The following is a 13,900-nucleotide window of genomic DNA, read 5'->3' as shown; positions in this document are numbered from 1 at the left end:
GCTTGACATTTTATTTTATTTTTATTTCATAAAATTTATGTAGCACTTGATGGCAAACACACAGACAAAACTCCCTCCAAGCTATTTACAAATTTCACTCACATTTAAGCTGTGGCCATTTTTTTGCTGCATTACTGAATTTCTACAGGCTTGACTACAATGTTTGGGGAGGGGGGAATTTTAGGGCCAAAAGGCAGCATACAACTAAATATTTTTAAAAAAGGGGGGGGGGGAATCCATCATGGTTGTGGTTGCACAACACATGTACCACAACATTTTTGTGCCTGAGGCAATAAATAGAAAGAGATGGGGAACCTTTGGTCCTCATGTTGTTGGACTCCAGCACAGCTCCAGCACAGTCAATGGTCAGGGATGAGGGAAGCTGGAATTCAGCAACAGCTGAGCAGTAACAAGCCATTCCCTCGCCCTTCAGCCAATACTTCCAATCCCTCTTGAACACCCACCTTTGCCACCAAGTTTTTGGGCACATAGAATCATAGAGTTGGAAGAGACCACAAGGGCCATCGAGTCCAACCCCCTGCCAAGCAGGAAACACCATCAGAGCACTCCTGACATATGGTTGTCAAGCCTCTGCTTAAAGACCTCCAAAGTAGGAGACTCCACCACACTCCTTGGCAGCAAATTCCACTGTCAAACAGCTCTTACTGTCAGGAAGTTCTTCCTAATGTTTAGGTGGAATCTTCTTTCTTGTAGTTTGGATCCATTGCTCCGTGTCCGCTTCTCTGGAGCAGCAGAAAACAACCTTTCTCCCTCCTCTATGTGACATCCTTTTCTATATTTGAACATGGCTATCATATCACCCCTTAACCTCCTCTTCTCCAGGCTAAACATGCCCAGCTCCCTTAGCTGTTCCTCATAAGGCATCGTTTCCAGGCCTTTGACCATTTTGGTTGCCCTCCTCTGGACACGTTCCAGTTTGTCAGTGTCCTTCTTGAATTGTGGTGCCCAGAACTGGACACAGTACTCCAGGTGAGGTCTGACCAGAGCAGAATACAGGGGCACTATTACTTCCCTTGATCTAGATGCTATACTCCTATTGATGCAGCCTAGAATGCTCCTGATCAATCTACTATACTGTCACCCAGCATCAGTAAGTGTAATTGCACTTTTATCCTGAATAACATTTGAGCAGAATGGTGAAATACATGAGTAAATTATTTGGGTAGGAGCGAGTTTAACTGCCTGGCGGTCATCTTCCCAACTGTACTGCTTGTGAGCGAAGATACTTTGTGCTATTTGGGAAAAGATGTCTCTGCTCATCCACCCTCATGCACAGAGACTTAACACTGCAAGGTTCAACATCTGCTCGCAAGTTCTTCTTCTTCTGGTCTCAGGGGCTTGAAGGCAAGAGCTGCTTAAATGAAACAGTGGAAAAATTCAGTGCAGCTCAGACTGGGAAGCAGATATAGCTATGACTGCCTCCCTGCCCCTTCCAGCAAATGAAAAGGCTTTCCAATGTGAAATTCTCTCCTGAAAATGAGTCACTTAAGGATTGTCTTTTGATGCCCCCCCATTCCTTTAGCCTTGCCAACTGACAAAGGATTGGGGGAGGGAGTGATGCCAGTATGGGTTCAGTGACAGATGGGACTGCCTGTCCTTTTCCCCAGATGCCTGCCCCCTTTCCACCCTCATTTATTTGTTTGTTTGCCAAGTGCGTGAAGTTGAATGTGCACAAGTTACATGTGTGTAAGCTATGGGCTTACTGTACTCCTTTTGCAGACTTAGGTAATGCCCAAAGTGGTGAAACTTCTCCTTTATTTAGGGAGTTTTATTTCCAAACTGATAAGTACTCAAGCCACCCAAACACGTACCTTATCCACTATATTTTTATATAGAAAAAACAATTGCACAAGAGCACACAGCCATAATGAAAATGCAACCAGTCAAAAGTCAGGCTCCTTACTAGGCAGCTGCTGACCATTAATGATAGAAGAACAAAACACACATTTGACAACACAAGGATTATGAAAGAGTTTGCATTTTATACATAGATTATGTACATCAGTTTTGGACACGTGGGTCTTTTTCATGCTGATTCCAATAGAAAACTATTTACAGAAGAAAACTAAAACAGGACTATTTTCAATGAACATACACTTGTTGGAAGCTCTAGCAATAAAGTAGTCCTGGAAAAAAGCAAGTGTTGGAAGAGTCATGTACAAGAAGATGAATGGGGCGGTGAAGCATCTTACAGAACATGAACACAAAGCAAATTAAAATGCAACACCAAATGGATATCGAAATATATAGATACACACACAGAGGAAAAAAGTATAGTCCCTGACTGCTTCTCACTACTTTGCTGAAGTTGTACTCAGTTTTGCACACATTTACACTTAAGCAGCTATGTTGATTTGGCTAAAGTTGAAGGGAAGATACAAAATAAATGAATACTGACCAAGTAGTAGATTCAATATTTAAAAATAAGCAACCTCGCCCCCCCAACCAACCTCGTCCCATTATTTTGTCTTAGTTCTACAGAGTACGCAAGAGTTTGCACTTCTTCCCATTAATCCCATCACAGCCCAGCACCCCAGTCTCTTTTGCAGAATGTGTAACACTCACATCTTACACCGTGGTAGCAGCACAGTGCAGTAAGTCTGCCATTCTTCCTACAACACTGCATGGGTTTCAGTAACACAAATGAACTCAGTGGTTTGTAGTTTAAAAGTGCCACCACACTGAGAATTTGGTTTGAACAGGAACACATTCATATGGAGAATGTCGTGTATGAAATGGATCTCAGCAAATCCAGTTGCTGCTTCACCTCGCCAATTTTTGTAGGTTTGTGACAGTTCATTTTTTACACCCACCCACGCCAAGAAATTAGCAGAGCCTGAATCCCTGGAGATCGCAGGACATTACAAAGTAAGTATTCTATGCACACATGAGTTATTGGGAAGCATCAAACAGAGACTAATTTGTCTGCAAAAGGCAGCCCCAGGAGAATGATTAAACCTGTGTTCCATGAACAGAAAAAACAGGTTCGTGTAAGAATTGCTGTGCTTGGTGAATTATAAAGTAGCAAAAGAAAATAATGTACAACCTCTCTCCTAAATTAAAACACTACAATTTTGTCCTTTTGGCAGCCCGTGTGTGTGTGTGTGTGTGTGTGTGTGTGTGTGTGTGTGTGTGTTTTACATATCTATAGATTTTGCACATATTTTTAGTCCTTGTTGGAAGACAAAACATCTTTATGTTAGAGTGAAATTTCATCATTTAAAAATTAATAAAAGATCTCAACACCTACAAAAAGAACTTTCCAAATGAAGGAACAATAAATAGGTATAGGCATACCAAATATTTATTTTAATATACTTCAATAAAACCTGCTAATTGCATTTTAATGCAAAACAAATGGGATGGGGAACTTACAGAGCATGTAATGCTCCTACCCCCATGTACAATACCAAGTATATTTTACAGAAGGTTTTCTGTATACCTGTGTTAAATGCTGGTGGGTGCATCAGAAAACAGACATTGATAAATAATTTATTGTTCACCAATTAGGAGTGGCTTCACAGATACTATGAATCTAGTTTAATGACATAATCTAATTATGTCAGTCAGGCCCAAGATTGACAAGTGGGGAGGGAGTGATATTTTAGCAATTCCTAGTGTCCTCCCAATGCTAACATTCTTACTTTGAGGAAAGATCAAACTACTTTGACACTGGTTTAAGTATGCAGTAGAACAGTTTCTCAACCCCCCAGGTGTTGTTGAACTACAACTCCCATCATCCCTAACCACTGGTCCTGCAAGCCAGGGATGATGGGAATTGTAGTCCAACAACAACTGGGGACCCAAGTTTGAGAAACACTGTAGTAGAAAATGCTCTACCTGTCTCTTAACACTGTTTTTGTATATTCCAATGGCTTACTCTGTAGACCAGGTATGAGAAAACTTTGGGCCTCTTGATAGTGCTGGACAGAGATGATGGGAGTTGTTGTTCAGCAGCATCCAAAGGACCAAAGGTTCCCAACCTGCAACACCTTTTTCAAGGCAGGATACTAATACTATTATGGAGGTGATTTAACTGTGAGAAACAGCATTCCCTTTTGTGTTCAGAAGTGCACAATTGTGCATGCTGGAAGCAAGGAGGTTTGCTCTTATTGGAGAAATGGTAAAAATGTCCTTCTTAAAAATAATAATGGCCACACCTACCATTATCTTATTATCTAGATCACAGTGCACTCTGAACCTTTAACGTGCAGAATTTTGCAGCTTGCCAATTTTTGGCAAATGAGCAAAATGAGAATCCTGGATAAATTAGAGCTCCACAAAAGTAATGGGCTTAGATGTACTGCTTGGTTTGCTTATGAAAAGGGGGTTAATATTCTAGGCTAGGACCCAAAACTCCACATTAATACAGTGACTGAAACTCTCGTCCCCCACACCTACCCCCACTTCAAACCAAACCATTTTTGAAACCAAGAGGAATGTCACTAGTTGTTTGACTTACAGCCTGGGTATACAAATCACCATCTGAAGGACGAGGGCTTGGATTTTATTTATTTGTAATGAAGAACAAAAGAGAATAAACACTTTCAAGAACAAGAGAAAGGATAAGAGTGAGAGGAGGAGGAGGAGGAGGAGGAGGAGGAGGAGGAGGAGGAGGAGTGAGCTGTGACATCTCAAAACAGAATCCACTTTTGTACATTGTGGTGTTTGAGTGCTGCATGGTGGAATGCCTAAAAATCTTGAGGTCTGAGCTCATTCTGTATCCAACTGCACCCAACATCACACCAGCTTTTTCTATTAAACTGTGCTAAGGTGATTTTATATTTCACAAAATCTACAAAAATGATATTTATCTTTTCTTTCTTGTAACAGACTGAAATTAAACCTTAAAAGGTTTTCAAAGCTAACATTAACTAAAAATACAATTATGGGGAAAACTGTGAAAGGAAAGGTCTAATCTACAACAAATCATGCTCTATTTAAAAGCTTTATGAAACAGTTTAGTGTGCTTTTTATTTGGCTCAAGGATGCCATCTAAGGCCTGCCTTAGGCTCACAACACACACTTGAAGGGAGGAAGAAAAAGCAGCTAGTCACAAAGTTCACTTTGCACGTATGTTGTGAAAGCATTCAAGACCCCCTGTACCCCTTTTGCCCCACACTAAACCCAGTAACTATTATGTGGTACTGCAGCCAACAGCAATCCAACAGAGAGTTCCTTGGGTAGTGGAGAGTTAAGAACAAAGAAATATGTTTTATCATTTGGACAAGGAAGAAGAATTTAGTTTATTTGAAAATTGCAGACACAAAGCTCAAAAATGAGAAAAGAGTCTGGCTTTTTCCATTTAATTAAATAAACGTATACAATCATACCTCATGTTGCGTCTGCTTCAGGTTATGTCTTTTCAAGTTGCGTCCTGTGGCAACCCGGAAGTACCAGAACAGTTACTTCTGGGTTTTGCCGCTTGAGCATGTGCAGAAGTGCTAAATCGTGCTGTGCATGTGCGCAAACGCTGTGCTTCTGGATGTGAACGCTTTGAGTTGCGGACGTGCCTCCAGGACGGATTATGTCCACAACTCGACGCAAAAATCCATACATGACAAAGAACCAGCAATGGGTTGGGACTCTTCCACTGTACAGTGAAGTAATTAAATGAAAGGTTAATTTCAAAGACATGGTAATTTATCTCATTTCTACCATTCTCATCACACTGTAGAGCAAAAGGGGGAAAGTTACGGGAACACCCATTGTGGCACTGATGGATTTGTCTCCAAGGCCTGTAAACAGGGCACAGAATAGCTTCTAAAACGATGGGGAGTAGAGATACAGATGGACTGATTATAAGAGGTGCAATCTCTTACTAGCCGGGGTGTGTGGTGTCATAATGGACCTGCTGCATGAGCTGTGGCTCTAGTACAAAGGGGTAGTGGAGGGGGGAGTACAGGAAAAGAGGAGCTACAATCTTGCCTTATGATGCATGACCATGCATTGCTGCTGCCAGGATGTAGCAATCCCCTTCCTCCTTTTCACCCTGTGCCCAGCAGCTGTTCTTTCCCCCAACTCAACACTTTTGTTACAACAGAAATAGAGGGAAAGGGAGAACAGCAAATTACATGGGGGAACAGGAATCTCTCCTTGCCCTTCACAAGCAAACAAACAAACAAACAAACAAACAAACAAACAAACAAACAAACCTGATTTGCAGCTTTAGGATTACTGACCACACAGTGCAGAGGGAACAGCTCAATGCCCTGAACCAGCCAGCTGCCCAACGCTTTTGTAAATATTGCAAAATAGAGCTTCTTTAGGGCTCAGTTTCACTACTCCGTAGTAACAGAAGTCAGGAGCAAGATGTAAAGTCCTGACAAGTCACAATATAAACCTGAGATTTATTTATTTGGCAGTTTTACCTCAACATCCTTAACTCATAAGCTTCTGTACGACTCCCATTTAAATCACGCCATATGTCACTGTTAAGTGTCAGACAATGAAAATAATTTAAAGAAAGTGGCATCCATTGTCCAACAATACATTGAAAAAATGATTAAGTATCAAATTAAATAGGATAAATAAAAGCATATTTACAATTTTTTTCTTTAGAAAACCAAGCCTAATAAATTCAAACTGTGCAAACTGAAGAACATCCAACACTCAGATGTTAGTCCTTTAAACTTTACGTTACCAATCTTACAAAAACCTAATATTCAAAAATACACATTGCATCTATTGAGACACAAAGAAATTGCAAAGAAGTTTAAGACTAGTAAAAGAGTTATCACAGGCACTTCACATGTAAACAATCTACAGTACAACTGAAAAAAAATATTTTGGCACCAACCTAGAATACTGAAAAACCCACATAAAACTTGTCCTTTATACTGTATCTTATTCTGCCATCATCATCATCAATATCATCAATATCAACATCATCATCATCCGCCCAACTAAAATACGGGAGATGGTACAACAGCAAGAAGTGCAAGAAATTAGGGACACAATCTTCTGGAAACTGGAAAAAAATGCATCACATGATTTATCATCCAGATTTCTCACACCATGCTGCAGTGATTCTTTTGTTGTTGTTGAAAAAAATGTACATAAAATAATTTTAGACTTCTTTTAATGAAAATGTGATTAAGAGCTGCTATGCATATTATATTTTTAGCGTGGCCCCATAATGTACACACTAAAACCATAATATATGCAAGACAGCATTGCACATTTTTCAAAATGCATCCATGACAAAGAACCAGCAACAGGTTGGGACTCTTTGCCATATAAAAATCTCCAAAGCTCTATGTTTCTTGTTCATTATAAAACGTGTGCAGCAAACCTAGGAGACAGCCTAACACAGTGTAGCATAAAATAGGAAAAAGAAATAATGAAATATTAATAAGAGAACTCAGAATGTGTACTACGTTGAAAAAGAGATTTTGATAAACTCAAAATCCCTTATGGCCCTGGATTAAGCAAGCAAGCAGTACAATTCTTTACCATACTGGAAAACTGTCAGTTTAACATAAACATATGTTTAAAGTAAGGCGCGGTCTACAGGTGAAACTCAAAAAATTAGAATATCGTGGAAAAGTTCATTTATTTCAGTAATTCAACTTAAAAGGTGAAACTAATATATGAGATAGACTCATGACATGCAAAGCGAGATAATGTCAAGCCTTTATTTGTTATAATTGTGATGATTATGGCATACAGCTGTTGAAAACCCCAAATTAACAATCTCAGAAAATTAGAATATTTAATGAAATCAGCAAAACAAGGATTGCAAATAGAGCAATATTGGACCTCTGAGAAGTAGAAGCATGCATATGTACTCAGTACTTGGTTTGGGCCCCTTTTGCATCAATTACTGCCTCACTGCGGCGTGGCATGGATGCTATCAGCCTGTGGCACTGCTGAGGTGTTATGGAAGACCAGGAAGCTTCAATAGCAGCCTTCAGCTCTTCTGCATTGCTCGGTCTCATGCCTCTCATCTTTCTCTTGGCAATGCCCCATAGATTCTCTATGGGGTTCAGGTCAGGCAAGTTTGCTGGCCAATCAAGAACAGTAATCCCATGGGCACTGTACCAGGTTTTGGTACTTTTGGCAGTGTGGGCAGGTGCCAAGACCTGCTGGAAAATGAAGTCAGTATCTCCATAAAGCTCGTCTGTGGAAGGAAGCACGAAGTGCTCCAAAATCTCCTGGTAGACGGTTGTGTTGACCCTGGACTTAATGAAGCACAGTGGACCAACACCAACTGATGACATGGCTACCCAAATCAACACAGACTGTGGAAACTTCACACTGGACTTCAAGCATCTGGCATTGTGTGCCTCCCCATTCCTCCAGACTCTGGGTCCTTGGTTTACATATGAGATGCAAAAGTTGTTCTCATCAGAAAAGAGGGCTTGGGACCACTGAGCAACAGACCAGTTCTTTTTTTCTTTAGCCCAGGTAAGACGCTTCTGACGTTGTTTCTTGTTCAGGAGCGGCTTGACAAGAGGAATACGACATTTGAAGCCCATCTCCAGGATCCGTCTGTGTGTGGTGGCTCTTGATGCACTAACTCCAGCCTCAGTCCACCCCTTGTGAAAGTCCCCAACACGTTTGAATGGTCTTTTCCTGACAATCCTCTCCAGGCTGCGGTCATCCCTGCTGCTTGTGCACCTTTTTCTTTCACACTTTTCCCTTCCACATAACTTTCCATTAATGTGCTTCAATACACCACTTTGGGAACATCCAATTTCTTCTGCAATTGCCTTTTGAGGCTTTCCCTCCTTATGGAGAGTCTCAATGATGGCTTTCTGCACAACTGTCAGGTCAGCAGCCTTCCCCATGATTGTGCTTCCTACTGAACCAGACTGAGAGACCATTTAAAGGCTCAGGAACCCATTGCAGGTGCTATAGATTTAATAGCTACTGCACCTTTTCACAATATTTAATTTCTGATATTGTTAATTTGGGGTTTTCATCAGCTACACACCATGATCACCACAATTATAACAAATAAAGGCTTGACATATCTCACTTTGCATGTCATGAGTCTATCTCATATATTAGTTTCACCTTTTAAGTTGAATTACTGAAACAAATGAACTTTTCCACAATATTCTAATTTTTCGAGTTTCACCTGGCCTGCAATCACTTCTGATGGCTTAGGGTGTTCCTCTGAAGGAAGATGAACTGGAATCAATCCACATCAACACACATCATGGCAACAAGTTGGTTCTCTGAGTGTCCTGTTACAGGCAGGAAAGCTGTGATGCTTTAGATGAAGGTATTTCAAGAAGAGCTTGAACAGTAACTCCAACTTTCACAAGGCCCCTTTCTTCCAAAATGTGATGGGGCAGGCAAAGTCTTTCCTAGGAAAGAAAATGACTTTTCAGTATGGTTTGTTGCTGTTAATGCCCACACAGACATCCTAACTTTCCAGAATAGCAATTTACTCAAATGTCCTACTTCCTCAGGGATTGGGAACCTCTGGTCCACACCCAGTTACAGCCCATGGAGGCTTCCCTTCCAGCCCTTCCTCCTACTGGAACAAGTTAAAGATATTCCTCCTCTCCCCAGTGGCGTAGCGTGGGGGTGCAGGGGGGGCCGGCCGCACCGGGCGCAACATCTGGGGGTTAGGGTTATAGGGCGCAAATCCACGGGTTAGGGGGTGCAAATTACTTGCCTTGCCCCGGGTGCTGGCAACCCACGCTACGCCACTGCCTCTCCCTCCCACAATTGTTCATACTTTGAAGAAAGGCCTGCCCCCAGCAGTTGTTGAACTACAACTGCCATCATCCCTAGCTTGCAGGACCAGTGGTCAGGGATGATGGGAGTTGTAGTCTAACAACAGCTGAGACCCACGTTTGAGGAACATAGGACTAATCTATCTTGCATGAGTCTGTTTTATTAATAAGTTTTCCCAGCTTATCCTAATCAACAGCAAATTCTTCATCATTTGAACAGGTCACCACCCCCAAATCTATAAAGCCACACTATTGCTGAGGTTTGCTCAAGTGAGATGGGGAAACCTGTGGCCCTCCAAATGATACTGGACTCCCAATTCCTATCAGTCTCAGGCAAAATGACCAGTGGCCCAGGTTCACCCCCTGGCATTTCCAGATAGGGTTGGAAAGACTTCAGTGTGAAATCCTGGAGAGCCATTGCCAATCAGTAAAGTAAGTACTGAGCTATATGGACCACTGGTCAGAGTCCTGGGAAGGCAGATTTTGGAAAAGGGATGACAACATCCCTTTCCCAAAAGATCTAGCAAAAGCTAAGCTGATCTGGTTGGTCAATCAGAAAATCATTTCAGCATTTTTACCTGTGGGACACCTAGTTTTTTGCAAGCATCAAGGAAGTTTTCAACATTTCTTCGGCACTTTGCCATACTGAGTTTAGGCTGTTAAGAGGGAGATACAGCTGTCATTATTCATATTTTTGCAAAGAACTTGAAGCTTTACATTACAAATATACAATAGCAGAAGCTCTGATCACTTAAAACTGTGGTCTTCAACCAGTGTGCAGCAGCACCCTGGAGTACCTTGAATGATGGTCAGGGGTGCTGTGGGCAACACTGGTCTCTGTCCCTCTTTCCTTTCCTCCCTTCTCTGATGCCCTCTCACGTCTCTGCCTACCAAAGGCTTGCACAGCTTTTTACTGCAGCAGCCCTGGCTATAAGCTCTGCAGGCAAACTCTGGGAGGCACCTCTCTTTGGGGCGGGGGGGGGGGGGGCACCGACTCAGAGACCAGGGACGGCAGCAGTGGCTGCTCGGAGGGCTGCCAGCTCTGCAGGCAAGGAGTGGTGTAACTGGGCTCCTGAGCCCGACAGGGGAGCCACAAAAAGAATGTAGTTGGTCAAGGGAACCATGGACTCAAAAAGGTTGAAAACATCTGTCTTAAATTATCACTTAAAGCAACTGATCTTAATGCACAAGGTTATAAGGAGGCTTACATAAATGCATTGTGAAGGGATGTAAAAAAAGGGAATGGCCATGTCTGTTTTGAGAATAGATGGTTTACTCACCACAGCTGGTGATGGGACATGAATACTGGCAACAGATCGAGGTCTTATATGATTGGCTAAATGGCACAGAACCACCCCATCCATTAATGCTGCTCCAATGTCATCTGGCAAACTGACCTTCAATCGCGACTCTAGATTCTAGGAAAATAAGAGAGTACTATAAGGATAATGCTCATTTCAAGGCCACTTTAAAAGAAGACAGGTTTCATATTTTCTATGTGTATTATTTAACTAAACACATTCAAATGACATGAATGTTAACTCTGCAAACCAAGGAATTCATTTCAGACAGAATAAAATTACATTGCGCAGCTGCTTTATTTGTTCTCTCTCTTCCCTTAAGTGCTCCATTTTCCTCCTCATTGTGAATCCGGGGTCTGCGGCACTGTAGTCCTGGCGAGAGCGGCCAAAAGCTGCAAATGGAATGAGGAAAATCTGAGGAGGTTTTGTTTCCTTAACTGCACTGTTCACAAGAGTCACTACCAGCAAGACAAAAAGCCACTGATATTAAAACTAATCTCAGTAAAACGTTCCTGTACCACTTGATGACTTGAATCAGAAAATAGCTTTCTGTTGGATACCTGGATGAAGAACACTCTGGATTTATGCAAATCAACAGAAATCAAGCATATTGCTGACAGTGTGGTGAAGCATATACAATTCCAGTTGTGTAAATGGATTCTGACTTGGGCTCAAACAAGCGTATAAACTACTTTGTCCCAAGAGAGATCATTACTCAATCTGGCCCAGGACTAGCTACTTCAAAAATAGCTCTCCAAGATCTCACAGTGGGGCTTGGAAATATGTCTGCCTGGGAGCCATTTTACTAGTGAAGGAGCAGATTGCAAAGCAAGGGCTCTGCAACACCAAGGCTCAACTCACATCTAGCCCCGCCCCCATCCACTCACCCAGAGGTCCCAGTCTATAATTTTTTTTATTGTGGGGGGTCTGCTTTGGTTCAGGGTGGTGCCCAACTAAGTCAGGCTTAAAAGCAGACTCAGGGACATCAAGCCACAGCCACTAATTTTAATGGGTCAACTGAGCTAGATACAACCAAATAACCTTTGCTAGTTTTGTTCAATCTGCATATGACTATTCACATCCTCCCTAACCACCTCTGTATGATTCTCTGCTGAAAAATCACCTTCTATTGTGACTATTTGATTCTCCTACAGCAGTTTGTGAAGGACTTCTCATGCAATTTCAGCATATGTGAAAATATATGGATTATATATCCCAGCTTCTAAGAAACCCACAGCAAGACTGATAAGAGCAATTCTATCCTTTTGCCACCTCCAAAATAACCTATTATGCATCCCTTAGATGTTCAGTATGTGTGGAATAGTGCCTACCTGATCTGGGCTTCAGTCCAAAAGGACCATGAGAATTGCCATCGGCCCTTTCATAATCCTAGAGGTGGGGGGGGGGGGGAGAAGGGGGGTGTCAGAAGGCCCCAAAACATAACTAAAGTCACACAGAAGATTGTTTTCATGTGGCAAGTACATAGTCTTCCTTGACTGAAAGGGGGAAATGTTTTAATTTTTTTTTAAAATTTAGCTCAATTATAATACTGTATTCGGGGAGATGCTACACCAAGATTGCTCACTCCTTTCTCTCTTCTCTACATGTGTAACAAACATTGCCTGTCGCCAGGGGAAGCCCCAAGGAAATGAACTTGGCTTATACAGGAGAATCTTTTCTTTGGAACACAAGCAACACTTAAAACATGAATTCATCAATAATTCATTCAATAATTATTATTTTTTGGTCATGAAAATGGGATATACCTTAAGCAGTTAGAAGCTTACTTTTCTGTGTTTTTCTGACATACATTGTAGCTACTGTATAATATACTCCAGATAATTCTTCAAAAGAACTGTCTTTGTACAGTATTCTCTAATTTAGCAAAGAACAGCATATTTCATGTGAGTTCCATGCAGCGGTGTTAACAGGTAGTGAAAAACACACTGACACAAACACACTTGTACCTCAGATGACACAGGAGACTGTGGGGACACATTAGTATTATCACTGTCTTGCTAAAAAGAAACCAAAAAGATGGAATTATAAAATGAAAGATATGTTTTTAAATAAAAAATTGCATGATTATGAACATGTATGATATACAAGTATTCTTACACATAGATGTATGATTAAACATGTGTATGCACACCAAAATAACAGCAACAACTAAGACATGGCTGCTCAGCAGTTTCACAATGAAGGATTTGGGAAGTTTCTGATATCTGGTTTCTTAATCTTTCTAAATTCCCACTGGAGTTTGCCCCTGAGGCCTCCACCAACCACCTTAAGTTGAAGAACACAGCATATCTGGTGAAAAAACTTCTTAAGTGATTAAAAACTAGGTGTTATTTGGGAAGCTTCAACAGTATAAAGACAGAGGGGAGTTGGGGGACACACTCACACACACGCGCGCGCGATTCAGCTGCACTAGGAATTCTGCCAGTGAACTTCTAAGTAGAAACTATGACCTGGACACTTTTGCATTCAGGCAATGACCGGGTTCATCACATTTTCCCATTTCATCACATTTTGCCCAATTTGAGTTAACATTTCAGTCAAAGACCCGAAGCAAAACAATTCCTGCAGCGCATGTGTTTGGTTGCCTTGCTTTCCTCTCCTTTTTACCCCTTTTTAAAACCACTTTGTCACAGATTTTTTTTTTCTAAATCAAGGTTTTGAGAAAACCAAAGATCCCGCTGGTCCCTGCATTCCAGAATGCCCCCTCTTTCAAAACAACAAAGCTGATTCAAATAAAAACTTCTAGAAATGAAAAGTGTGCACCTTACCCCATTTGCCGCCTAATACAGAGCAGCACCTAAAAAAATTAACATTACCAGCATGCACTGCCACTGTTAATCACTTAGTGGAGATGGCAGTGACAAT

At 41.5% G+C, this 13,900-nt stretch overlaps 1 protein-coding gene across 5 annotated transcripts in view; it reads right to left on the bottom strand.

Annotated features, from left to right (window-relative positions):
- Positions 1-1,981: 1,981 nt before the first annotated feature.
- LRCH2 (leucine rich repeats and calponin homology domain containing 2) overlaps positions 1,982-13,900 on the bottom strand; it is a 58,343-nt gene continuing 46,424 nt past the window's right edge. For 2 of the 5 annotated variants that reach the window (XM_083486369.1, XM_083486371.1), the window contains 6 exons: positions 12,982-13,032; positions 12,346-12,403; positions 11,297-11,406; positions 10,994-11,131; positions 10,292-10,369; positions 1,982-9,338 (listed from right to left, as the gene is read on the bottom strand). In XM_083486369.1, the coding sequence (XP_083342495.1) occupies positions 9,219-9,338; positions 10,292-10,369; positions 10,994-11,131; positions 11,297-11,406; positions 12,346-12,403; positions 12,982-13,032 (555 nt within the window). In that variant the 3' untranslated portion in view covers positions 1,982-9,218. The remainder of the gene's footprint in view (positions 9,339-10,291; positions 10,370-10,993; positions 11,132-11,296; positions 11,407-12,345; positions 12,404-12,981; positions 13,033-13,900) is intronic. The other 3 variants (XM_083486370.1, XM_083486372.1, XR_014521733.1) reach the window with 2 other exon arrangements.

The sequence above is a fragment of the Podarcis liolepis genome, assembly GCF_965112155.1.
Source record: "Podarcis liolepis genome assembly, chromosome: Z".
NCBI classification, from domain to species: Eukaryota; Metazoa; Chordata; class Lepidosauria; order Squamata; family Lacertidae; genus Podarcis; species Podarcis liolepis.
The sequence above is the reverse complement of the archived record's forward strand: the minus strand, read 5'-3'. Positions and strand labels throughout refer to the sequence as shown.